The sequence below is a fragment of the Pleurodeles waltl genome, chromosome 1_2 (assembly GCF_031143425.1).
Source record: "Pleurodeles waltl isolate 20211129_DDA chromosome 1_2, aPleWal1.hap1.20221129, whole genome shotgun sequence".
Taxonomy (NCBI): Eukaryota; Metazoa; Chordata; class Amphibia; order Caudata; family Salamandridae; genus Pleurodeles; species Pleurodeles waltl.
Genome location: NC_090437.1, coordinates 450240576 through 450267427, shown reverse-complemented (window position 1 = coordinate 450267427; position 26852 = coordinate 450240576). Strand labels below are relative to the sequence as shown.

At 46.1% G+C, this 26852-nt stretch overlaps 1 protein-coding gene across 2 annotated transcripts in view; it reads left to right on the top strand.

Moving 5' to 3' along the window:
- IFT74 (intraflagellar transport 74) overlaps nucleotides 1–26852 on the top strand; it is a 464653-nt gene that overhangs the window by 416352 nt on the left and 21449 nt on the right. For both annotated transcript variants that reach the window (XM_069240788.1, XM_069240779.1), the window contains exon 18: nucleotides 5143–5268. In XM_069240788.1, the coding sequence (XP_069096889.1) occupies nucleotides 5143–5268 (126 nt within the window). The remainder of the gene's footprint in view (nucleotides 1–5142; nucleotides 5269–26852) is intronic.

Genomic DNA, 26852 nt, shown 5'->3' with positions numbered 1-26852 from the left:
GTGCAGTCACAGAGCTGGGTGCCTAATGTTTCTCAGTGGTGGTGGGGGGGGGGGGGGCAGGGGGGGTAGGAGGGGGGATTCAAAAGGCCACAAAAGTTGCCGCAGGCTGGGTCCAGGGAGTCGGTTCAGGAAAACCAAAGGCTGGACAGACAGGAGAGGCGCCCGCTGGACGTTGCTGGACCGTTGGTCGGGTTCTCCAAGGCCAGGGGGCTGCAGTTGCAGGGCTCTCTTTGGGCATCAGGAATCCTCGTCCGATCCGGTCGCGGTCAGGGGGGTCCTCCAGATTCAGGCAGCAGGTGTCGATTGTGTTGGCCAGTAGGGCTCAATCCAGGGTTGACTCGAGGTCGAAATCGCATGGGGAGGGACCTTCTCTGCACCGGTGGGCTACCTGGACTCGGGCCATGGGAGTTGGGTGCAGAGTGGGCAGGGCTCGGGGATCCTGGGCTGTTCTGGAGTCCTTTTTAGAGGTTTCTTCTGGACAGGGCTGCTGTCCTCAGGAGTTCTTGGTCCTCTGCTGGGCAGGCAGTTCTCTGGGGGTTTCTAGAGGTTGCTGGTTCAGCAGGATGCATCACCTTTTTGAAGCAGGAGACTTTGAAGCTGCAGCCAGGCTGGTAGGGCTGGGGCCAAGTCAGTTGTCGTCTGGAGTCTTCTCTGTTGGAGTCATCTTAGCAGTCCTTTTTCTTTTTTCTTTCTTCTTCTTCTTGAGGTTGCCAAGAATTTGGTGAGTAAGGTGCAGGGGAGCCCCTAAAAAATGTGTTTAGGGGTGTTACAGGGGTCAGAGGGCAGTAGCCAATGGCTACTGCCCCTATGGGTGGCTACACCCTTCCTGTGCCCACTCCCTTTGGGTGAAGCACCTCCACTCCGAGCAGGCTTTGTTCCTGACCCCAGAGAGCACAAAGGCTCTCGTCCCATGGGGTCAGAAACATGTCTGTTAGTAGTAGGCTGGTACAGACTGGTCAGCCTTACACTAAAGGGTTGGGTAAAATACAAGAGGCACCTCTAAGATGCCCTCTGTGTGCATTGTACAATAAATCCAACACTGGCATCAGTGTGGGTTTATTGTCCTGAGACATTTAATACCAAACTTCTCAGCCTTCAGTGAAGCCATCATAAAGCTGTGGAGTTCGTAATGACAGACTCCCAGCCCATGTACTTAATATGGCGACACTGCACATGCAATGTCTAAGAATGGACTTAGAGCCTGTAGGGGCATATTGTTCAAGCAGCTATGCCCTCACCTGTGGTGTAGTGCACCCTGCCTTAGGGCCGTAAGGGCTTCTAGAGGAGAGACTTACCTATGCCACATGCAGTGGTTTGTGAGCATGACATCCTGGAAGGGGTGCCATGTCAACTTTGCCTTTTTCTCCCCGCCAGCACACACAATCTGTAATGGCAGTGTGCATGTGCTTGGTGAGGGGTCCCTTAGGATGGCACAATACATACTGCAGCCCTTAGGGATCCTTCCTGGTCACAGAGCCCTTGGCACCACTGGTACCTTTTACAAGGGACTTAGCCGTGTGCCAGGGTTTGCCAATTGTGGAAACAATTGTACAGTTAAGGGAAAGAACACTGGTGCTGGGGCCTGGTTCAGCACACACACAGTCAAGTTATCATCAATATCAGGCAAACTTGTGGGGGCGGTGTAACCATGCCAAAAAGGGGCACTTTCCTACATATATCACCTGTTGTACTGAGATTTCTTTTAAAGGTTTGCAACATTTATATCGACCAAAATCATTTGTGATGCCACAGTGGGACTTGAATGTAAACCTCACTATTTTTATTTACACCTCTTTTGTGCCGCTGCATAGTTGTCCATTGAGACATCTAACACTAAAAGTGGTCTTTCTCATCTCCATAACATCGACTGGACGTGTGAGAGAGTTGCGGGCTCTTTCTATCAACCTACCTTATACAACGTTCTTTCCAAATAAGTTGATGTTGATGACCCGAGCTTCCTTTCTACTGAAAGTGGTCACTCCATTTTATGTCAGGCAGGCTGTCACCTTTCCATGCTATTCTGCTCCACCTCATCCCTCTAAGGAGGATGAGAAACTCCATTGTTTGTACCCTAAGGGAACCCTAAGCTTTTATATTGATAGCACCAAAGAAAATCAAGTGGATGATCAGCTCTTTGTTGGGTTTTCCGGAGCAAAGAAGGGCAAAGCAAAATCAAAAATGTATCATCTACTAATGGATTGTTCTCTGCATAAAGATCTGCTACATACTGATTAAGAAGCAGCCCACAAAATGCTAACTGGTTCATTCCAACAGGGCCAAAGCTGATACGAATGTATTGGCACACTGAATGCCTGTCCTGGACATTCGTCAGGTGGCTATGTGTACATCTGTACACATGTTCACAAAGCACTACTGCCCCAACAGTCAGGTTCGTCAAGAGGAGCATTTTCCCTGCTCGGTCCTAAAGGGCTTTTTAGTTTGAACCAGTTCGCAGACTGAACACCTGGGGAGGTACTGTTGTGAAACCTATTCACACGGTGAGGAATGTACGTTTAGAAGTATCCATAAGAGGTTACTGACATTTAGTAGCGCTTATTATGGTGGATACTGTTTTGAACCACAGATTTTCCACTGACCCTCCCGCACCCCCATTTTGTGAGCTGGACTCTTTTCCATTTTAAGAGGTCCAAAAACAGAGATCTGCCCGCTGGTCATGACAGTCTACTAAAGGGCTCTGCATCAGTGGTCATGGATATCCTAAGAAAGCATCTTGAATCAGGGTGCATGTGTGACACACATAAGCAGCTCTGTTTGTCACTTCAGGAGTAGAAAGATGTTGATGCAGAGCCACATGACGCTACTTACAGGCATGCAGTAGTACTGATTTAAACGTTTCCATATCCAGTCTGGTGCCTGGGGAATATTCACATGGTGAAGAATCTGCTGTTAAATACAGGCTCTGCCTGAAAGATTGTTACCGAAGATTAGTAACTTGTTCATCTGGACCTGCTTCACCTATCTACCCAGACAAGACAGAGAGGCTTCCATAAATAGTTGGGCCACCTCTCTAGAAAATCAGGCAATATCCTCCACTGCAGCTGCTCATCACTGATCTTGACTGCCTGTCTCCTGAGTACCAGTTATGTAGGTACCCTTACATTCTCACTCCATTTTATAATGGATGCAGAAACATTTTCATTTAAGTAGTTTGTTTTGTGGACCTCTGCCCCACTCAGTGCTCAATAGATACTGCCCTCCTGGTCTGCCAACCTGTTCGCCTCGGGTGCTTAAAGGAGCAATGTGAAAGAGGAAACCTGAGTTTCCATTTCTTGACTTAAATTTCAACTTGTAGCAACTTTGAAGGGGACACTCTACCAATAATAATCAACATGTTCATTTTATAAGGTTAAAGTATAACCATTTAATCCCTGTACTATTTTGACCTTTCCATTTACATGAAAAGTAGCAAAAACCAACCCAGCAAAAGTGTACTCTTGGAGTTTGGTTGAAAACCCTGAGTGTAATTGGAGACTTTATTCCCTTCCACCTGCAGTGGTGACTCGAATGGTATTTGTGGGGTGGGTTATGGTAGATTCAGGAGTACAGTGACCTTTTCAAGGATGAGCTATTCTATCAAGGTATGCTATAGTAAACATTGTGTGGTATTTAACAATGATGTTGCCTCTGCATAACAGAAGGCAGTTCTTGCTTGTATATCATCTGTGTTTCCCACGTCTCACCAATTAACTACCATTCTTGACTGCTCAATGTACGAGGGTCATTGCCGGTGTCAGGTGCCTGCATTACAGCAGTTACTGGAGAAAGTAAGGGGTCCAGTGGTCTGTACAGTGAATTGTCAATGGGTGAGACATTTGGGATTAAATATCACAGACTCCACGCTTCAACGAGGGAAGTTTCTCTAAATGAATACTGTAGTTTAACCCACTTACAGTGCAAAGGAGGAGCTGTACAGTGCAGTTTGTGCTACATGAGATAAACCCAAATGTAGCTTTTAGATATATCACAGATGAGGATCTGCTAGCAACATTCTTTCATTTAATTTGGGAGTGTCCCAATACCCTTGACTTTTTGGCAGGGGTAGTAGGCGGCATATGCCACATTTTAGGTAGCTTATTCAACATAGGTGCTGCAGTGGTACTGTTGACCTTATGTTCTAAAATCTCTCCTACAACTAATTGTATGCATATGGTATTTGTAAAGCACAAATCAGTTCCCAAAAGGCAAGTGAGTACTTTAAGGGTCAGGTACTAGGATAGTCAATGAGAGACTGTATGTCTGATAATTGAAGTGGACTGGTACGTCATCTTGATGTAGTATTTTTAAAGCAGTGTTATGTATGTATGTATGTATGTATGTATGTGGTATTACCTGACAGCCAGTTTAACAAACTAAAGCTGGTGAAAGGATGTATTGCCACTGTGTAAATGCAGGCAACACCCCCAGATTTATGTACCTGGCAATGTGTATGGATAAGGAGGAATAGTGCAGAAACTAGCCATCCCTAACAGTGCCTCAGAAATATTTGGGCAGCCTTTTGTTCAAGCATGGAGGGGATGCAAAGTGAGACAACAGATTACCTGTGCGGCACTCTGCTGCCTTTTAGCTAGATTTGTGCTACAGAAATACCACATACATACTCATACATGTGATTAGCCAGTTAGTGGGTGAATTATTACAGATGAAGGAGCTACAGACTCCAGTACAGATAGGAAGTGATAGTTAAACTCTGAACTGGGTATCCCACGCTAATGTTACTAAACATTTTTTCCTTTTTGAGAGCGATGCATGATGATTTATGCTTCACTTTTAACTCCTGTATGTACCGGTATGGGGTCTTATTGAGCAATTAGTGTGCCTGTTAATTTAGGTTTTGTTCCTCAGGAAAAATTTTAACTTTTTTTTTAGAAAAAAAGTATTTTATTATATGTGGTGTAAAGGTTAACCTAGGTGTTGCATGAAGCTAGTGGAGTTATAGTGCTGATGTTGGACTGCTCAAAGTTTGAAAAAATATTTTGGTAGGTGGGTTCTGGATAGTTTGCTGTTGCAATGGTGCTGTTCATGCTTACAGAAATTGTTGAAAGCAAGCTGCCTTATTATCCTTATCTGTTTCTAACTCATAATATAAATCATGAAAATAATTATACATTTTCTTCCCTTTAGAAACTCCAAGAAGATAAAATTATGTTGTCAAAATGTAGAGATACTTTCAAGATCTCACTGGAACAGCTGAATGCACAATATGAGGCTCTGAAAACACAGCTTCAGGAAAATGAGACCCATTCTCAGGTAAAGCAAAGGTTTACAAAAATAAAAATATCTATTCTCACACTTTCTCCCATAGAATTCCATTTCAAAACTTGATTTAGAAATTATATATTTCTATAATAACTTATTTATACTCTATATGCTTAGACACAGAGGCCTCATAATGATTTGGCCAGAGAGCGTCCACTGGGAGACACTAATCTGTGCAACCATAAGTGGTTTGTTGTTTCTGGACATGGCACCTTCTTCATCCAGACACATTAGAACCAGTTTCATTAGGGTCAGCCATGCCCCGCCTGCTGACTCCTGTAGAGGGATGGGGGTGCTTAGATATTGTTCCATTGAGCATTGCTCTCTTTCTGATTCGAATTTGAGACATTCCCCTGTATTCTGGCACCAAATAAGCTACTAGTCTTACTGAAGCCAAAACTGTATATTTCTATATGTATGTATATTCACATTATAGTTAGGTCTTGAAATAGGGTGACAACTAATGTTTAATAATAAAGAAAATGGACAAGAGTGGACCGCCCACCGCAAGCGAGGGCAGGCACCCATAAGCTTAATGACTGACCTACTACTTTTGGTCTGTGCAAAGCATGGAGGATCTGGAATCCCCAGTATCGTCAATTCACACACACATCGGCAGCACATCATTATCTATTATGTATAGACCTTATATACATGCCTGCACCTGACTGCTGTGCCATTTCGCAAGTCCAGATGCTTCCTTGTGCCATCTCAGACCATGCCCCTCTCCTTATTCATCTGGGTTCTCCCCAGGGTGGTCTGTGCTCCACGTTGCACCTCGACATGTGGTACCTTCAGTACAAATCCTGTGTCCAGGCTCTCCGCACTGAACTCCAACCATACTTTCATGTTAATGAGGGATCCATTGCCTCCACTGGCCCCTCATGGGCAGCAGGCAAGGTGAATATGAGGGGAATTGCCACTGGATACATACATGCACAGGAAAGTGCTTGTTCCCTTCACATCACCCATTGCGCCCTCCGTTTAGAAGACAGCCTTGTGACAGGCTCATACCGTGACCCCTCTTGCCAACTGAGTATTCTGAATGAGGACATAGGTATGCAATCAGTGGAGGTGGATAAACTGATAAAATGCACCACAACGGCTAGGATGAACGGTTTGGGAGACAAAAACGGTAAGCTACTGGCCTTCCAACACCGTGCGACCAGGATCGTCCCTGAAACTGTTGATAGACACACACACAGAAATATTGCAAGCATTTGCTTTCTTCTATCAGTGTTTATATACAGCAGTTCCTGGGAGGGACGTAGCCTCCTCCTCACAATTCCTAGACAAGATACCCCTTCCTCAACTCTCACAGGCAAAGAGACCCAGAAGCTGAACAAGGCATTTAGGGCAGAGGAGATATGTGCAGCACTGTCTGCAGTGGCTCCTGGGAAGAATCCCGGACTGGATGGTATTCCGGCAGAATATTACACAACGTTTCTGGATCTTCTGATCCTCTACCTTCTGGCTCTCTACAATGAGGCGGAGCAAAAAGGTACCTTTTCACCAGAAATAGACATGTCTACAAGTGGTGCTCCCGAAAACGCAACGCGCGTCAACGCCGTGTATGGCCTACCGTCCAATATTTCTCATAAACAGGGAAGTCAAGATATTTGCAACTATGCTTGCTACCAGGCTTAAACAAGTTATTTCCGTCATCGTCATCGACTGCCCCCTTATTTAGCATTGCTTTTCATTGACTTTGAAAAGGCTTTCGACACAGTGGATTGGTGCTGTCTATAGACGTTGCTGGCACCTGCAGGGATTGGACCCTGCTTCCAGAGATTGGTCCAGGCCCTGTACTCCGGTCCTACGGTGCGGGTCCATATTAACAGCGTCCTCTCTCAGGCATTCCCTATCAGCTGGTGCACCAGACAGGGGTGCCCTCTGTCTCGCTTACTTTTTGCACTAGCAATGGAGCCAGTGGCATGCCTCTTCCGAGTTGACGACCAACTGCAGGGATGGAAATGGGGTGAGGGACTTAAGGACTGTGTCACCCTGTATGCAGGTGATGTCATTCTATACCTGGCTGATCCTGCAACAAGTGGCCCGCGCTGCCTCCACATCCTAAGTGCTTTGGGTAGGCATCAGGACTCAGGGTGAATCCCTCCAGATTGATATTAGTGCCCCTGGCCTTGTCCATCAATGGTTTTGACTGACAGGAGATCATTCCCGTGCGTCGTCTTGGTCTTAAATCTTGGCATTTGGGTAGCTCTACACCCTGAGCTCCCATGGTCCGTAAACCTTGCGCGGCTGGAGCGTAAGACCTAGCGCAGATCTCCTCAAACGTCAATCGCTCCCCTTGAACATTATGGGTCGCAAAGCTGTGTATAATATGATGATTCTGCCAACGTTTTTATCCATTTTCCAAAATCTGCCACTCTTCATACCATGGACTTGGTTTAGGGCTAATGACAGGTACACAACTTGTACACAACTTTCTTCTTGTGGCATGGATCACGCCCGCGCCTGGCCCTTGCGCACTGTCAAAGGTCTCCATGTGATGGGGTCCTGGCATGGTCAACCTCTCCCTATATTGCTTGGCCTTCTAGCAATTCAAGACTGGTTTAAAGAAGGTTGGTCAGACCTCGTGTATAGGCTCGAACTGTTCCTTATGGGGTTTTCCCAAATTTTGGATATGCTTTATGGCTCCCCGATTCCTGGGAAGATGCCGCAGGTGACAAAGATTGTCTTCTTGGCTTGGAGAGCGGCCCTGCCCCATACTCCGTGGAACTCAATACTCATGCAGCAAACTCCCCTATGGGAAGGTACTTGGCTGCAGGAGACGGCCTCACTGTAGGGCTTTGGGAGGTGGGACCTTAAGGTTATTTTCCAATTAGGCAATGTTTAGTCGGGCACATATATACAGTCCTTTCAAGACCTCCAGACTGACTTCCCACTGGCTAATACACAATTCTATAAATATCTACAACTAAGGCATGCCCACCAGTCACACACCCGTTTGTCAGCTCTCCTCCCTGAATTCAGCTGTCTGGAAGCCAGGCTCCTTATGGCCGCAATGGCAAAGGTGGGGTTTCCAAAATATACCGCACATTGATTATCAATGCCCCGGGCACCCTAGACCACCTTAGAGCTTGTTGGGAAAGCTGAATAGGCCCCCTCGAGGATGAGGACTGGAGAGATGCATTTATGGCACCAAGAATTATCGCTATATTGACTAAACTATGTCTGGTCCAAATATATTTCTTGTATGGTGCATACCTTTCCCTAGGTAGACTACATCGAGTGGGCTACTACCCCGAACCCACTTGCCCCCAATGCATCAACTCTCCTGTCGACTTCTACCTTGTGGTTTGGCTGTGCCCCAGATGCCAAGAATACTGGGTCGCAGTTGTGGGGTAGCTGACTGGGGTGTTGTGGTGGGAGGTTCCTTTATCCCCCTTGATGCGCCTACTGGGTGTCCTTGAGGGTTCTGTGGAACAAGAGCCAATAAAATATTTTTAGGTACAGCCCTGATGATTACCAAGCAAGATATCGCAACTTGTTGGAAGAATTCTACCCCACCTACTATCACTCGATGGCACCACAGGGTAGACTGTTGCTCACACTAAGAACAGCAGGTTTACGAAGCCCAGGGATACCCTCAAAAGCATGGTTGAGTTTGGGGCAAATGGCTTGGTCAACTGATTTAAGACCTTTTCTGTTTAGGGAATTGTTGTTTGCACCGCGCTGGGGTTTTATATCATACGGATGTTATTGTTGTGTTGGCTCGATGTGTCTCATCCTAACATGCTTTACTGTGTTCCATTGTGTCACTTGTGCAAGACCCAATAAACTTGTTTAAGAATTTTTTTTAAAAAAATACAGAAATTCACCAGTTATAGTTCTGAGCTTACTATAACTTACATCCCAGTCATTAACTGTTTATCACCTCAAACAATACATCACTTATAACATGTTAAATGACATAGATGATGGCACTATTGATGTCAACTCAGATAACATCACTGATAACATCATAGTTCTGTACAGTATAGAGATACTGTGTGTAAAATGTGGGTGCATAGATTGTACATAGCTTAAGCCCTGGAGGCAAGTGTGGTTGTGCAAGTAAGAAAGTTATGTGGTGCACTGCTTACAAATCAGTGAAGTTTGGGGTGCAAGTCTCATGGTGGCATTATCGTAGCAGTTCAGTGTTAAAGGCAGGGAAATAGGCTGTAACCATTGTCAGGTAAGTAGCCTGCCCACCACATTGAAAAAGAAATAAACTTCAACCAGTGAGGTGAAAGCAAAATTATCACGCCTCCTAGAATGCTACCATTCTTCAGATTTATACCGTATGTCATGCAGATCTGCTCATATCTCTACAGATACGCCTTGATTTGGATCCAAAAGAGTCTTCACATCGCTTATTCAAGCTTTTAAGCAGACTTCTAGGACAATTGCCTCAAGCTGAGTTTGAAACATGCCTGAGTCTTCTAAGCAAAATCTTTTCAGACCCTATAGTTCTTGTAGGAAAAGAGACTCTTCGTTGATGATCCACACAAATGATGTATTGTCTATGCCTTGCTCATACAACTAAACATTGCAAGATTTTCTGAAAATGTTCAGGTCAGATCCTTAAAGACAGGAAACGAAGGTTACTTTTATGGCTTCATACAAGGGCTCAGTCCGAGCATCGACTATCTCCAAAATGGTTTCAGAGGTGGAAGAAAATCAACTTCAAAAGCCCTCCCTTGAAATTAGTCAAGCTGCCAAACAATGGAGTCCATCTCCTAAGGCATTTCAGGAGCTAAAAAAGGCACGCTGCCTATAAATGCCTTCTACCACAAACCAGACATCCTCACTATCTTTCTCTCATTTCTATCATTTGGGGAGACAAACTGCCTCTGTCACCATCAGCTTTCCTGTCACCATAGTCAAAAATAACATAATTGATCAAGGTCTTGTCAATCATGATGACAGAGACTCCACCAACAACAACACTGTTGCTGAAAAAGTGATTACTAGGCCATCAACGACTCCACCAATGATGGCAGTACCAGTGAAGTAAATTTCGACAACAGTCCTGTCGACAACCAAGTCACTGTCAGGGACAATACCTTCAATGACCAGGTTCACAGTTGACAATGAAGCATTCTTCGACAAGACCATTGCAGGTGGGTCATCCATCAGTCCTACTTTCTGAGCATCCGTCATTTAGCAGTGTGGTGCTACAGCCTCCAAGAAGACTACTAGATACAGAGGGCTTTTAGGGCTTTGAGAATTAGGGTCCTTTTGGTCCAGACAGCCATCCCACATAGTTGAAGGTAAAATGCCAGGATTATGATGAGCAGAGATGGAACAACAATGTGACACAGAGATGTGTGCAACCTTACCAACCACAACCTGAAAGGACACTGATACTTGTGTCTTCCATTATGAGCATCCCTATGAGCCTTACTATGAGGCAGACATCAATATTTCTGGTCAGAGATCTAAAGCAAATTGTGGCAGGCTACTATAGCAGATCTCCAAGTGGACACCACATTAGTCAACGCCACAAGTGCAGCTACCTGTGTCACCAGTGGTTTTGCTATTGGGTTTGCAAACACTAGTCGAGCCACCAGTCCAACTCCAGCAGAATCACAACATGCGCATGAACAATATGACACTGATGACAACCAACGGGATGGGGAAATTCACAGAATGGGATGACTACATCGCACCACCCACAGAGTTACCCATTCCAACCTCCGATTACTCCCTGCTGGACAACATATGAGGTTCCATTTATTAATTGAAAGGGCTTCAAGAGGCTTTGAGCTACCAGTCCCAACCAAGGATTTGGACTGTTTTCTTTCTGACTTTAAAGATCCACCATAAAAGTCAGTCAAAGCCATTCATATCATTGATCACATAAGAAAAGATTCCTTAAAGTAATACAGAACCAGCAACTGTGGTAGTTGTAGCTCTGCGCATGGACAAGGAGTATAAAGCCCCGAAGAATACTTTTGCGTGTCTGGTTGGTCACCTGCAGGTGGACTCTTTCTTAATGCACGCTGCCTAGAGGAAGTCCCAGAATCTATCCATGCCCTGCATGTCCTCTCCATACAGGTAAGGCAGATGTCTAGACAATATGGACAAGAATGTCACTCATGGCTGAAACCTTCATCAGAGAACCAGCTCTTTTTGCAATTTTGGGAAGGTATGATAGGCTGATGTGGTCTGATATCATCCCTTTCCTAGACCTTATTCTGGAAGACAGGAAGAGAAGTGGTTTTGAGGAAGGATATAAAGCCTCAGCTCCAATGTAGGAAAATACCACTGTATGCATGGTTAGCCCCTAACTTTTTGCCTATTGTTGATGCCAGCTTTGATTGAAAGTGTGCTGGGACCCTGCTAACCAGGCCCCAGAACCAGTGTTCTTTCTCTAAAACTGTACCTTTGTCTCCACGATTGGCACAGCCCTGGCACACAGATAAGTTCCTTGTAAATGGTACCCTGGGTACCAAGGGGACTGTGGCCAGGGAAGGTCTCTAAGGGCTGCAGCATGTATTATGCCACCCTGGGGACCCCTCACTCAGTACATGCACACTGCCTCACAGCTTATGTTTGCTGGTGGGGAGAAAAAAGACTAAGTCGACATGGCACTCCCCTCAGGATGCCATGCCCACAACCCGCTGCCTGTGACATAGGTAAGTCACCCCTCTAGCAGGCCTTACAGCCCTAAGGCAGGGTGCACTATACCACAGGTGAGGGCATAGCTGCATTAGCACTATGTCCCTACAGTTTCTAAGCCAATTCTTAGACATTGTAAGTGCAGGGTAGCCATAATGAGAATATGGTCTGGCAGTTTGTCAAACATGAACTCCACAGTTCCATAATGGCTACACTGAATACTGGGAAGTTTGGTATGAAACTTCTCAGCACAATAAATCCACACTGATGCCAGTGTGAGATTTATTAAAAATGCACTCAGAGGGCATCTTAGAGATGCCCCCTGCATGCCAGACCAACTGCTAGTGCTAGGCTGACCGGTCTTTGCCAGCCTGCCATTTCCAGACGGGTTTCTGGACACTTGGGGTGAGTGCCTTTGTGCACTCTGTGACAAGGAACAAAGAATGCCCTGGGTGGAGGTGCCTCACACCTCCCCCTGTAGAAACGGTAACACCTGGCGTTGAGCCTCAAAGGCTCAAGCCTGGTGTTACAACGCCCCAGGGCACTCCAACTAGTGGAGATGCCTGCCCCACGGACACATCTCCCACTTTTTTACGGCAATTCCAGAGGAGACAATGAGAAAAACAAGGAGTAGTCACCCTCCAGCCAGGACAGCCCCTAAGGTGTGTAGAGCTGAGGTGAACCCTTCCTTAGAAAATCCTCCATCTTGACATGGAGGATTTAGCTCAGTAGGATTAGGGATATGCCCGCCACCCCAAAGGGAGGAAGCACAAGGAGGGTGTAGCCACCCTCAGGGACAGTAGCCATTGGCTACTGCCCTCCAGCCCTAAACACACCCCTAAATCTAGTAATTAGGGGTGACCCTGAAACCAGGAAATCAGATTCCTGACGTCCTAACAAGAAGAAGGACTGCTGACCTGAAACCCCACAGAGAGGAGATGACAACTGCTTTGGTCCAAGCCCTACCGGCCTGTCTCCAGATTCAAAGAACCTGCAACAGCTACGCATCCAGCGGGCCCAGCAACCTCTGCCGATTCAGAGGACTGCCCTGCAAACCCAAAGGACCAAGAAAATCCCGTGGCCAGCGGCTCTGTCCAAAGCAACAAAGAAGAAACCATCTTTAAAGGGACTCTCACCTCACTCCTGAAGCGTGAGTCCCCAACACTCTGCACCCGACATCCCCGGCTCGTGTCCCGAGAAACCAACACTGCAGTGAGGACCCCCAGGCAACTCCCACAACGTGTCCACCTCGAGAGGACCTTCCTGCACCCCCACGGCGACACCTGCAGAGAGAATCCAGAGGATCCCCCTGACTGCGACTACCTGGTAACAAAGAACCTGACGCCTGGAAAAAGCACTGCACCCACAGCCCCCCGGCCCAAAAGGAACCAACTACCGGTGCAGGAGTGACCAGCAGGTGGCCCTCATCTTTGCCCAGTCGGTGGCTGGCCCGAGAAACCTCTCTGTGCCCTGCCTGCATCGCCAGAGTGACCCCCGGGTCCCTCCATTGATTCCAATACAAAACCCGACCCCTTGTTTGCACACTGCACCTGGCCGCCACTGTGCTGCAGAGGGTGTATTTTGTGTGCCTGTTTGGGACCCCCCCCAGTGCTCTACAAAACCCCCCTGGACGCAGGTACTTAGCTGCTAGCAAATGGAACCGGAGCTCCCCTAGTCTCCTTAGGCGCCTATGTTATTTGGGCCCCTCTTTGACCTCTGCACCTGACCTGCCCTGGGTTGCTGGTGCTAGATGTTTGGGGTGACTTGAACCCGCAACGGTGGGCTGCCTATGCCCCGGAGACTGAACTTGTAAGTGCTTTACTTACCTGACAAACTAACCTTTTTCTTACCTCCCTGTGAACTGTTGAATTTTGCAGTGTCCAATTTTAAAATAGCTTATTGCCATTTTATGCTAAACTTTGTACATTACTGTTTTCATTCAAAGTTCTATATTTACCTATGCCAAGTCCCTTACAATGTATGTACTTAATTGAATTCTGAATCTTGGGGTTCCAAAATAAATTAAGAAAATAATATTTTTCTATATATAAACCTATTGGCCTGGAGTTAAGTCAGTGAGTGGTTGTTCTCATTTATTGCCTGTGTGTATACAACAAATGCTTAGCACTACCCTCTGATATGCCTAACTGCTCGACCACACTACCACAAATAGAGCATTCGTATTATCTATTATTGCCACTATCAACCTCTAGGGGGAACCCCTGGACTCTGTGCACACTATCTCTCACTTTGAGAAAGTATATAGAGAGCCAGCTTCCATTATCCATTAATTGATTTAAAAATGTATGTTGCCATTCCTAGATTGAGACAGTAGTCCCAAGCAGCAATACTGTGAAGGCAGGGCTGGATGGAATGCACAGAGGTCCAAAGAGGATGCTGTGCATGTCCTTCAGGGGACAGTCACTCTTTGGATAACATGTGGATGATGTGCTCCAGAACATAATGTTAGTTACCTAGATGACACGATCAATGGGAGTACTGTTACACAGGAAGAAACAGTTATTTTGAGGATAGAGAGAAAGAAGTCAGATATCATACATAGGAACTAACCAGTAGTACCCTTTTAAGAGCATGTGCACCAGCAGCCATACAGACAATCATATCCTCCACAACAATATAAAACTCCACTAGCATCTGAATATGTGAATCCAGATCCAAGATGTAGGGCTGGTAGCCATTCGAGAGGACAAGAACCAGGCAGAAGACACTGACTCAGTGCAGGTACCTGATGCAATATCCTCAGTAAATAACTCACTTGAATTTCATCTTGCAATCATAAGCTTCCAAAAATTGGGGGTTGAATATTGACATATTTTGCGATTGGACTGCCATTTTATGGATAAAAAAAAAGTTGGAATTCAGCATCAGTCTACCTACATAGAGTGTATCTGAGTTACTTTTAGCCTTTGTATTTCACTGTTATCACAAGCGCTGTGCCTGCTCTATGGACTTGTTTATGAGCACCTGGATGTTCTGTGTTCTGTTCTGTACATAGTATGAATAACAACATGGCCACCTTGTTGCATTACAATTTAACTAACTTGCCAGCATCGATTGCATTCCTTCTGTGAAATTCTTGTTTGAATAAGACTACTTTTCACTCTTCCCCTTGTAAAAATATATAATTTTAGTTGCTTTAGATCGTTTTCGTCTGAACCATTGTTTGTTTCAATGTACACGACCAAGTTTCTGAGGAATACAGGTTAGGCATGTGACTTTTTTTAATGTGTTCATGATAGCAAGGCACACCAACTTTTGTCTCCTTTTTATAATAAGATTACATCTACCTAATGACAATTCAATGGTTAAATCTTCAGAAGTTATATTTTATTCAAATCACCCTAATTAAACTGGAATTGAACATTTTTGGTCAGTCAGCAACCCAACACGATCTACATATTGAATGTGAATAAGAAACATACTTTTTAAACTAGATTTCAATTAGATGATTAAGTCTGTATCGGTTCATAATTATGGTATAGTCAAAACAGTGGGCAAAGACAATGCGCTTGATTGCTCCAAAGTACATTTTTTTGCTCCCCCTTTTACTAAAGTTATGTTGCAGATCCTCCATGTAATAGTGCCATCGTTAAAGGGGGCCTGGTTTCTTTCACAAATTATGCTTTTGATGGTAAGAATATGGAAGATGAACACCGTGTATTGTTTTTATACCGATTATGTGCTGACATAAAATTGGGTGGTATTACTCTGAAGATTTCTAGATGAGCGTAGATTTCATTATGCCACAGCCAACTCTGTTTGCATGTCTTGCCTGAAAAAAAGAATGCATGTTGCAAATCCGAGGAGTTTGGTGTGGTAGTGGACATGAGTGTGCCCTAAGCAGACCATAAAGACAGTCCTGTCATCTGAGACTTACATTTCTTTCAGCTAAAGTCACACCAGAGATGCTAATCGCCTAAGCTTCTTCAGCCAGGTGGTGCCCTATTCCTTTCCTTCGGTTCCCTTAGAAGAAAATTCTGCCATTGAGAGCTCATGGGGCATAAGACGTTTTCTAAACCTGCGCACACAGCTACTAGTCCTTCCTACTTCGTGGCATGCTACTCCCACATCCATGGGAACTGACAGGGATTGAGAACTACATTCGTCCAGGAGCATACGAGTGGTCTAATTTCCTACTTTGCTCAGGTGCATGAAACAAAGCCTTGCACTGGTATAAATACTATAATACTTTGGCCGCTTTGACCTTATGCACTGGCACTCGTTTTATGGCACTGGGACTTATTTTTCATCACCAAACATTGACCTAGAGCTAGAAAGGGCCAAAAGGGGAGAAGAAGAACGAAGAGAAAAATGAAAACATGTCAAAGGGAGAAAGAAGGGATGAAAAAGAATCTACAAGACTGAGATAAAGAAGAGAGGAAGTGTGGGGTTATGAAACGAAAACTAGAAAACCTTTGGTATTTAGCAAACCTGCATTCATCATCACCAGCAGAGGCTTCCTAAATAATAATAAATTGACAGCCTGGACCTTTTGTACAAATTCAGCACTGGCCATACGCATGCCTGGACCTGGCTAACAGTTTTTCAAGTGCATGCATGCCAAGCTCATTCTTATACAGTTAAACGTTAAGCAGGGCCACTGGATTATGCAGCAGGAAAGGGCTAAATTATGTGGCAGGGTTGAGTAAATTATGCGGCAAGAAAAGACAAATTATGCAGCGCAATTCGGCACATTTTATGATAGTACTACGTCATAATTTTGACATTTTTACACTTGTTAATACTGTCTGGGCACTGGTTACACCTCATTTTTCCACTTTAACACTCTTATATAGCAATAAGCGACCAGAAAGGTGCCGAGTCAAGCTTTAGAAAGGGCCTTCCACTGTACAGCAACACATGTTGCTGCGCTTTTAGTAACCTTTGAACTGTTTGAGCTAGAGACAAATGTTTTTTGGTAAAAACTGCAGATTATGCAGCAGATGGTGGATTACGTGGCAAATCTATAATTATGCAGCTGCACCAGTGGCTATGAGTTTAAGCCTCTCTTCGAAGATAAAAAAGGACAGTTGACAGGAGAGGTTCAAGAAAAGCCTGTGACGTGCACACTCACTGGAGCTGGCCCCATCTAACCAAACAGTTCCATCAGCACTACAGGCATATTTGAGACCATGGGCGTTCTCATAACAGCAAAGCCTGCTAATTTATGCAACTACGACAACCACAGCCTTTGGCCCTTTTGAAGAAGGAGACAACTGAGCTCATAGTCGCTCGCCACCAGTGCATTCCTCTTACTTTCTGTTGGAAGTTCGTGTTGAGCTAGAAGTTCGTTAACTCGGACTAGTGGTTCCTTCAGATTATGGCCCAATTACTTGTTGATCAGAGCGGAATTACCGTGGGAAGATCCATTCATCTCAATTATAATTGGGCAGGTGATTGCCTGATTGCAAGAACACTGACCAGATTTGACTGGCAAGATGTTCCAGCCAGTAAAATTGCCTTGGGAAAAGACTGTCACGTAGCTGGCCCTGGTGCCTGGCCTCCACCTGACTCTGTACCAAGGTATGAAAGGGGCTTGTAATGCTCCCCTGTGCAAGGCTACATCCTCATGTTACCTCCCCATGCCTCCTCAGCCTGCTGCCGCCTTGCAAATATTTACCACCCACTTAGAGCAGGTGGCAGTTTTTTTGTGGTAAACTGCAAGGAGTTGGAAATTCCATGCAGAACTCTGCCTGGTAAATCCAGGCCCAAACACATAATTCCCGTTCTGTGGGGTTTAACTCAAAACTTAATTCGTCCTCATTCGTAATTAGGCCCTAGGCAGTCAAGTACTCCTTAATGTTCATCAGTAGGCAACCACCTTTCCCTTACCGGCCTCGTTCTCCGCTAAAGAAACATTTATTGAACAAGGTTATACTCTTATTGAAGAAAGCAAAAGTGGTAAAATTCCTTCTTGCTGAACAAGGCAAAGTGAGCAACCTCTGGTTCACATTGAGTGTTTTGCAGAACTTAGCTTTCTCACTGAACCCAGTGCATACAATGTATAGTAGTGGTGCAGAATTAAGTGTAACCTGTAATGTGCCAACTAGCTTGATCCGGCAATTTTCTAAGCCCAGTTAAATAAACCTTTAATGCTGAGTACTACAGAGCCTCCTACTTGAGCGGTGTGATAGTCACTGTGCCTTGCTCCTTGGCTGGAGAGATCACCTCGGCGATTGATTCATTAGTATCTTGTGCAGCGTTCATCGAGTGCCAACTGAGAGTTTGCACATTATTTTTCCCTGGAATTTCCACAAAAAGACTCTCTACTGGAAGCCTTCAGTTTAAAAATGGCTATGTCATTATGCCACCCAGCCTTCCCAAGTTCTTCTATGAGTGAGTCTGAAGATAATGTAGGATAGGGTGATTTTTTCTCTCCTTTTTTATTTATTATTTTGCTTGTAGCGCGGTGTGTAACAGAGTATTCTACCCCTCAGAGATTCAGTACAATCAATACTTTGTATATCTGAAATAGCCAGTCGCAGTGAACTTCTATTACTTAGGGATCCATCATTGTATATTACAGCGCTGTTTGATAAGCAGTATTTTTCTGTTTCACATGATGATGTATTAGAGAAACTCTCCCTGGGCTGGTATTTTGCGTGTGAATTGTAATAAATGTCGTTATTTCTCGTGCATTTTCTTTAACTTGGTTTATGAATTACATACACACACCCGCCAACACCCCATGGCCGGCAGAACCTAGTATAATGCAAAGAAAAGGCAAAAGAGCCCTACGGTTTAAGACATGGCACCGCTTCCAGTCACAACATGAAGCCAATCTGCAATAAATGATAGGAAACGGATAACTAAAATAAATGCCACCCCTACTGCCGACTTGTGGTACATCCTACTGCGATCTGTAGAATTTTAAAATGAACACTTAAGTAATGTCTCGCATCAGAGGAGGGTCAATGATTAGCTCAGTCTGTCTCCAATCTGAGTTGTGTCTCAAAGGTGGGCTAGCAATGGGGAAAAGTCATTAGGTTTTTGGAACAAGTTATTTCTTTGAATTCTGATTCCAGCACTGATAAGAGCTACGTCGATGTAAATCTGCCCCATTCTCAGTTTTTTTCCATGCCGAGCATGTCCCACAGGTGTCCTTTCACTTTAAGGAAGGTAGGCATGGAAGCTGAATGTTTTGGTTTGTTATGGTTTGTACTGCTGCTGAAGCATCTGTTACCAAAGGAAAATGCAAGCCTTCTACTGGGACAGTTCCAAAATACACGCTTCGTTTAACTATGTTAAGTCTTGATGCCTTGCTCATCACACAGTTAACTTTCTAGGATGTGGAAATCTTTAGAGGTGAATGAAACAAACCAAGTAACACTTTTACAATAAAACCGTCTTGCACGGAAGCTACCATCAGCGTGATATCCACACGGACTTCCTGTTGATGCTAAACGCATTGTATCGGAGCCAGCGTTGAACCTGCGTGTTTTGTAATCTTCCCTCTGCAGTTCTGCTCTTATCACAGCTTGTGGCATTCCGCAGGAAACTCAGCTGTGAAAGTAAGGAAGTTTAATCTGTAATGATTAGGGGCTGGAGCATTCTCAGGAAATATCTTCTAGGATGTAAGAACTCATAGGTAGACATCTGATTACCACCTCCAAACTCCCTCCCTTCGTTCCCCTCTCCCCCCACCGAGCTGAAGCGAGCAGCGACATCTTACGGATTTTGGCACCCTGCGCGTCAAACCTGTTTGGGGCCCCCGTTTCCAATAACTTTGCATTTATGATCAGTTTTAAGCTAAAAACACCCACTGATCATACCTTCAAAGTTAGACAGTAGTAAAAGAAAACAAGCAGTCTCATAGAGACTTCTAGCTGCAGATTCCTTACCTTTGAATTTCCTGGCATCAGCTTGGAATCCGGAATTTTTTGCAGAGCAGTACCCCACGCACGCCGTCAGGTGGCGTCGTTTGGTTCTGCATGGTGTTGGAGCCGTCTGTGATGTCACAGTCCCCTATAAAGGCACCACCCCGACGCACGTACATCAGTTCTTTTCCTTCCACGTCGGTTAATCGTCGGTCTGGATCCGAGCTACCCTCTCCCGTTTCTTGGCAGGCCTTTTTTGACCTTTTTGTTGAGTCTTTTGAAGTCTGTGCAGGATGACATCGAGGAGGACGGGGTTCAATCCATGTAGGGCCTGCCATCGCACCACATTGGTGACAGATCACCATCAGGTATGTCTCTGGTGTCTTGAAAGAGACCACGACTCAAAGTCGTGTTCCAACTGCCGGGCAATCGTCTCAAAAGCTTTGAGACAGCGGTCTCTGAAGCTCATGGCTGCCCGGCAGTCGACATCGGTTGGAGCAACTCCTATGAGGTCACGGTCCCCAATCGAGGAGGAGGTCGCGGGACCGCTCCAGGAGCCCTAAGTCTTCTTCTTCACACTTGAGGTCCTCCGGTCACTCAGGGAAGAGGCACAAGAAGAAGAAGAAGTCCAAGCGGACCTCAACTTTGTCACGCCCGGCTGATGAGGCTTCTTGGGAACGTCAACATTCCACAGAACCAATGCCAGGGCTGACTTTGAGCCTCCTCACCTTTGCGGAAGCCAGAGCGACCCCTACTCAGCTCAAAAAGTTTTACAACAGCATGCTCCTCGTATTTGAGCGGGCTGCCCCCGCTGGCACGCCTTTGGGCCCCACGGGGTCAGCAGGGACGCCATCGGGTTCAACACCAGCAGCTTCGTCCTTGGCGCCGTTGGGGACTCCAGGATTTGATACCAGATCAGGGGTGACGCTGGGTTCACACAGTCGGCCTCCTCCGGTGTCACTCCCGATGTCAACGCTCCACCGGTGCCCACCGGTGGAGCGAGCCCCATCTTTATTCCAGATGGTCCAGAGCCAGAATGACATCGTACGACACCGATTCCGACTTCAATGGTGCCAACAGGGGCCAGATCCGTACCTGAGGCTTTTTCAGAACAGCCAGGTACAGGGAAGGAATGGCAGGGGTCCTATGACCCTTTAGAGTATGGATTGGAGCATATGGACTGGTATGAGGAACTAGGGGAAGCCAGTGGACTGGATGCTTCTCCAGATACTGGCAGGCTCTCACCTCCTACTGTGGCTACAGTGCTATGGTGGTTCGTAGGACAGCTGAAGTCTTGGACCTGGATTTACCTACGGTGCCAGTCAGGACTAACCTCCTGACTGAGGTGCTTCAGCCGGGGGTTTCCACATCGAAGCCGATGTTACCCTTCAATGAAGCCCTCACTGATGTCCTGCTGGGGACATGGTCCAAACCCAGCACATCGGCTCCTGTTAATAGGACTAACGGTCGCCGTCATAGACCAGCTCCAAACGATCCTAATTTCCTCACCCAAAACCACCCCAGAGAGCTTGGTAGTCCAGGCATCCACTTCCACTTCCCAGGGTGCCTTCCCTTCCGTTCCCCCAGATAGGGAATCCAAGAGGCTGGATCAGCTTGGAAAGAAAATGTTTTCTTCCTCCAGCCTGGCATTGAGGTCCGTAAACACCTCATGCCTATTGGGATGTTTTTCCCATACTTTGTGGGATACGGTGGCACACGTGCTGCCCCAGGTCTGGGAGGGCGTGCAGGACACTCTCACACAAGCTTTAAAAGATGGGAGAGATGCAGCCAAGTTTATGATACGGTGTGGTTTAGACACGACTGACTCGCTGGACAGGGTGATTTTATCAACAGTGACCCTTCAGCGCCACGCCTGGCTGCGTATATCTGGCTTTTCAGGGAATGTCCAGGCAAACCTTATGGACGCTCCTGTTTGGAGAAAAGGCAGACTCGGCACTTGATCGGCTCAAGGACTCCCGAGCTACGGCCAGATCCTTGGGCCTATCAGCACCTGTTCGCCAGCAGTCTGCCTTTCTCCCCTTTAGAAATTTCAGAAGGGGTGTAGTACCACACCACACACAAGTCAGCCATAGTCCTCCTTCATCTCAGCATTCAGTGCGAGGAGGAGGTTGTGGTACCTTCAGACCCAGAGAGTGTAGCCAGAGGTCGGCCACCACCCAGCCCCCCTCCTCCACAGCGCCCTTGTCTTCCTAGTATGATTCTACAAAACCACTCGCACCCTGTTGGAGGAAGGATTCTATTTCATCTCCATCACCGGCGGTCCATAATATCGGACAAATGGGTCTTGCAGATCATACAGAAGGGCTATTCCCTCCCCTTCCAGTCTTTCCCTCCCCCTATGCCTCCATTAAAAGAACGGCTGATGGAGGATCATTTAGTCTTGCTCTACGAGGAAGTTATAGCTCTCTTGGCCAAGGGAGCCATAGAAAGAGTCCCGATGTCAGAAGTAGGTAGTGGTTGTTATTCCTGCTACTTTCTGCCTCCAAAAAAGAACAAGGGTCTTCGCCCTATTTTAGATTTGCAGGAGGTCAATCTCTTCCTCAAAAAGGAGAAATTCAAGATACTCACTCTTGCTCAGGTCTTGTCTGCCCTAGACCAAGAAGACTGGATGGTAGCATTGGACTTGAAGGATGCGTATTTTCACATTCCCATCCTGCCTGCCCACAGGCGCTACTTGTGGTTCAAGGTGGGCCACAAGCACTTTCAGTTTACTGTGCTTCCCTTCGGTCTCACCAACTCCCCTTGGGTTTTCACCATAGTGATGGCAGTGGTAGCAGCTTATCTGCGCAGGTTAGGGGTTTCAGTCGTTACCTTGATGACTGGCTGTTGAAGGCTGATATGCCCCAGGCTCTCGTCAACCACCTTCAGATGACGGCGAACCTCCGGCATTCACTGGGGTTCACTATAAAAGTGCTGAAGTCACACCTGACTCCCTCTCAGAATCTCCCTTTCATCAGCGCCGGTCTGGACACAGTGCAGTTTCAGGCTTATCCTCCCGAGCCACGAGTCCGGAATATTATTCAGGTTATGATACCGATGTTTCGGCCTCTATCCTGGATTTCGATTAGACAGACTCTGAGGCTGTTGGGACTCATGGCCTCCTGCATCCTGTTAGTCAAACATGCTAGATGGCATATGAGGGCTCTGCAGTGGGACCTGAAGTTCCAGTGGGCGCAGCATCAGGGGAATCTTACCGACACGGTTCACATCTCGGAGGGAACTGCAAAAGACCTGCAGTGGTGGTTAGTAAACTGCGATTGGGTCAGAGGCAGATGCCTCTCTCTTCCCAACCAGATCTCACAATAGAGACAGATGCGTCACTTCTGGGATGGGGAGGCCATCTGGGAGAGGTGGAGATCAGAGGCTTCTGGTCTGTGGCTGAATCAGGACTCCATATCAACTTACTGGCGCTCTGGGCAATTTGACCGGCATTGAAAGCATTTCTTCCTGTTGTAAAAGGGAAGATAGTGCAGGTGTTCACGGAAAACACCACTGCAATGTGGTACTGCGACAAGCTTTTCGTCATGAGTGGAATTCAGGCCTCCTGTCTTCCTTTCTGCCCATACCACTTCTGCCCAGAGTTCTCAAGACGATCAGGGACAACCGGGCCCAAGTAATTCTAGTGGCTCCGGATTGGGCAAGGAGAGTTTGGGATCCCGAGCTTCTGAAAATGAGCATCAATCCTCCGATGAGGTTGCCCCTTCGGGAGGATTTTCTGTCGCAGCAGCAGATGAAGGTTCTCCACCTGAACCTGTCAACTCTGTGTCTACATTTGTGGAGATTGAGTGGCAACAGTTGATAGTTTTTGACCTTCCTCCTGAAGTCTGTAAAGTTATTTTGGCAGTCAGGCGTCCCTCAGCTAAAACGCTATATGCCTGCCGTTGGAAACTCTTAGTATATTATTGTATAGAAAGGTCTATTGATCCTCTTTCTGCTTCTCTTTCTGATATCCTTCTCTTTATACTATCCCTTGCCCAGCAGGGTTCTGCCTTGGCTACTCTCAAGGGCTATCTTTCTGCCTTATCGGCATTTCTTTGGCTACCTAATCTGCCTTCACTTTTCAAATCTCCCATTGTACTTAGATTGCTCAAAGGGCTTGTACATATGTTTCCTCCTAAGCCCTTTGTTATGCCCCAATGGCGACTTAAATCTGGTCCTTACATTTCTAATGTGTGCTTCTTTTGAGCCCTTACAAAATTGTCCCCTCTGGCTGCTCACTATCAAAACAGCCTTCCTAGTGGCCATAACATCTGCGGGGAGGGTGAGTGAGATGCAGGCTCTTTTATCTAAGCCACCGAATCTCACTATGTTCCCAGACAAAGTGGTTCTCAGAACTCATGCCTCTTTCCTCCCTAAGGTGGTGACCCCATTCCATCTGGCCCACCTTCTTTGCTCCACCGCATCCCTCTAAGGAAGTGGAGCTACCCCACCGGCTGGACCCAAAAAAGAGCATTATTGTTCTACCTTGACTGCACAAAAGAGTTCCAGGTGGATGACTAACTCCTTATGGGGTACGCAAGAGCAAAGAAGGGTTGGGCAATGCAGAAGCGAACCATTTCACGCTGGGTCATTCTCTGCATTAAGATTTGCTAAGCATTGGCCAGGAAACAGCCGCCCGAGGGCTTGAGGGCTCATTCTACCAGGGTCAAAGTTTCTACAACTGCACTAGCTCAGGGCATTCCAGTCCTGGATATTTGTCAGGCAGCAACGTGGGCATCTTTGCACATGTTTGCAAAATATTACTGTCTGGACAATCAGGTACGGAGAGACTGTCACTTTGCCCGTTCAGTCCTACAGGACTTTTTAGTGTATCCGCAGCCCACCGCCAGGAGGTTATGGCTTTGGTATCTATTCAAAAGTAAGGAATCTACAGCTAGAAGTCTCTATCAGATGAGCAAGTTACTTACCTTCGGTAACGCATTATCTGGTAGAGATTCTATCACCCATGCCTCCCTGCTCTGTGGATATGTCTAGTATGGTTAGGATTGATCCCTTTTAGGGCCCTAGTTTTGTACAGACGAACTGTTAGTTCTATCCATGACTCTGCTTCTTGCGTGGAAGTTCGTGGGTAAAAGAACTGACATGCGCACGCTGGGGTGGTGCCTTTTTTAGGAGACCGTGACGTCACTGACGGCTCCAAAGACGCTGACGACGCCACACAGAGCCGAGTGATGCACGCGGATCCGAATGACACCTCCCGACGGCGTGGGCAGGGTACTGCTCAGCAAAAAATTCCAGATTCAAAGCTGACGCCAGGAAATTCAAAGGTAAGGAATCTGCAGCTAGATAGAGTCCCTACCAGATAATGCATTACCGAAGGACAGTAACTTATTCTTTGCAATGCAATGGGTCTCGCATTTGCTTGAGTTAGAGCTATTAGCATTGTAAATTCATAACAGGATTTTTCTTGCCACATAAATTGGTCAACCCTGCCTCATAATTGAGTCTTTTCCTGCCACATAATTGCAGTGGCCCTACATATATGCCTTTCAGTCGGCTGGTACCGGCCTGACACCAAAAATAAACAGCAGAAACCTGCCACGGCTGTCGCAATGGGCAGGGAGAGCTTGTCAGGCGAGAGTGTGTAAGCCAGTGAGATGATAATGTGGCATGGCACCTCTGAAATGAGACACCGGTTGCCATGGCGAGGAGTCAGAAGGGACCATCTTTTTCTTTGCAAAAATCTCTCAGTACTGACTCACCAGTATATATGTCAATATATCACTTGGGGGTGAGGGGTTTACGATGCTGTGTTGCGGGAGAAACTGGTGAACGTGCTTCATACGCAGGGGATGGAGTTCGCGCTGTGAGCGCCGTGGCTGCAGTGCGCAAAGGAGAGAGACAAAAAACAAAGTAGTCCGCTCACAGCAAACAATATTGGCAGTCATGCAATTATCCATGTAACAGGGGCAGTGTGCAAGGTGTAACAAAACCGCCCCTAGGCGGGACAAACATAAAGCATTTATCAGTGACATCAAGTGATTTTTGAAAGGCAAGCCCACAAACGAATTAAAGTGATGGGCGTGAGGTGGGCGTGATTAAAAACTCATAATTCTTACAACAGGTCAAAGCACTTGCATGCTCAACCTAAAAAGACAAACTATAGGTAAATGCTTATTTAAAATCTGCACCTCTCCTTTTCTCGCGTTGGCCTTGTACTGCCTTGATCCACATACAGCACACGGATTTGCATGGAAGTGAACCAAGGAGCAACCGTGTATGAGGCTGTGGCATGCTTGCAAACATTCTATGACCAAAAGAGGTGTAGGTAGTTATTACAGATTGGCTATTGAATCAATTAATGAAGGGCCATGACCTGACCAAATAACATGGAGTCCCTTTGAAAGATGGGGCCCTGGGCTAGAGCCCACTTTACCCATGCCTTAAAACATCTCTAGGAGAGAGAACTTCTTGCCCGGTGATTACAGTTGGACACTAAGCCTAAATAAAAGTTTAATCAGTCGAACGATGAACAGAACACAGATTATAGAAATCCACACAACCTCAAATCATAAATTGTATTGATGTAGACCTCAGTTGAGGTTAACAAATGGACGATATATGATATAAAAACAAGCATCAAACTTGACCTTCATGCCTCAAATCTAATTCAGACAAAATTTGCCATTGGTGCCAGTCACAAACCCTTTTGGATGTGTCAGCTCTTCATCTGCTCACATTCCATCATTAGAAAAGCTGCAGCCAAACTATTAGAAAACTATTCCTTATATGACTTCGAGTACAATAAAAGTTGAGACCTCTATGCTGTCTGTTGGACGTGGCCCTTTTATGTATTTGTTTTTGTTGGCTTTAGTACTTATTACACCTTACCAGTGCTAAAGTGCTTGTGGCTTTTACCCAATTGGTATATTTAATTTACTTATACGTTCCAAGTAAAGTGGCACTACATGTGCCCGGGGCCCATAAATTAAGTGCTACTAGTGGGTCTGCAGCACTGATTGTGCCACCCACTTACGTAGCCCTTTAAACATGTCCCAGACTGCCTTTGCAGCCAGTGTCACTTTGACCTGGTAAAATGAGCCCTTTTCCGGTTCCAAAACTTCCTTTTTAATATATATGTTACCCGTA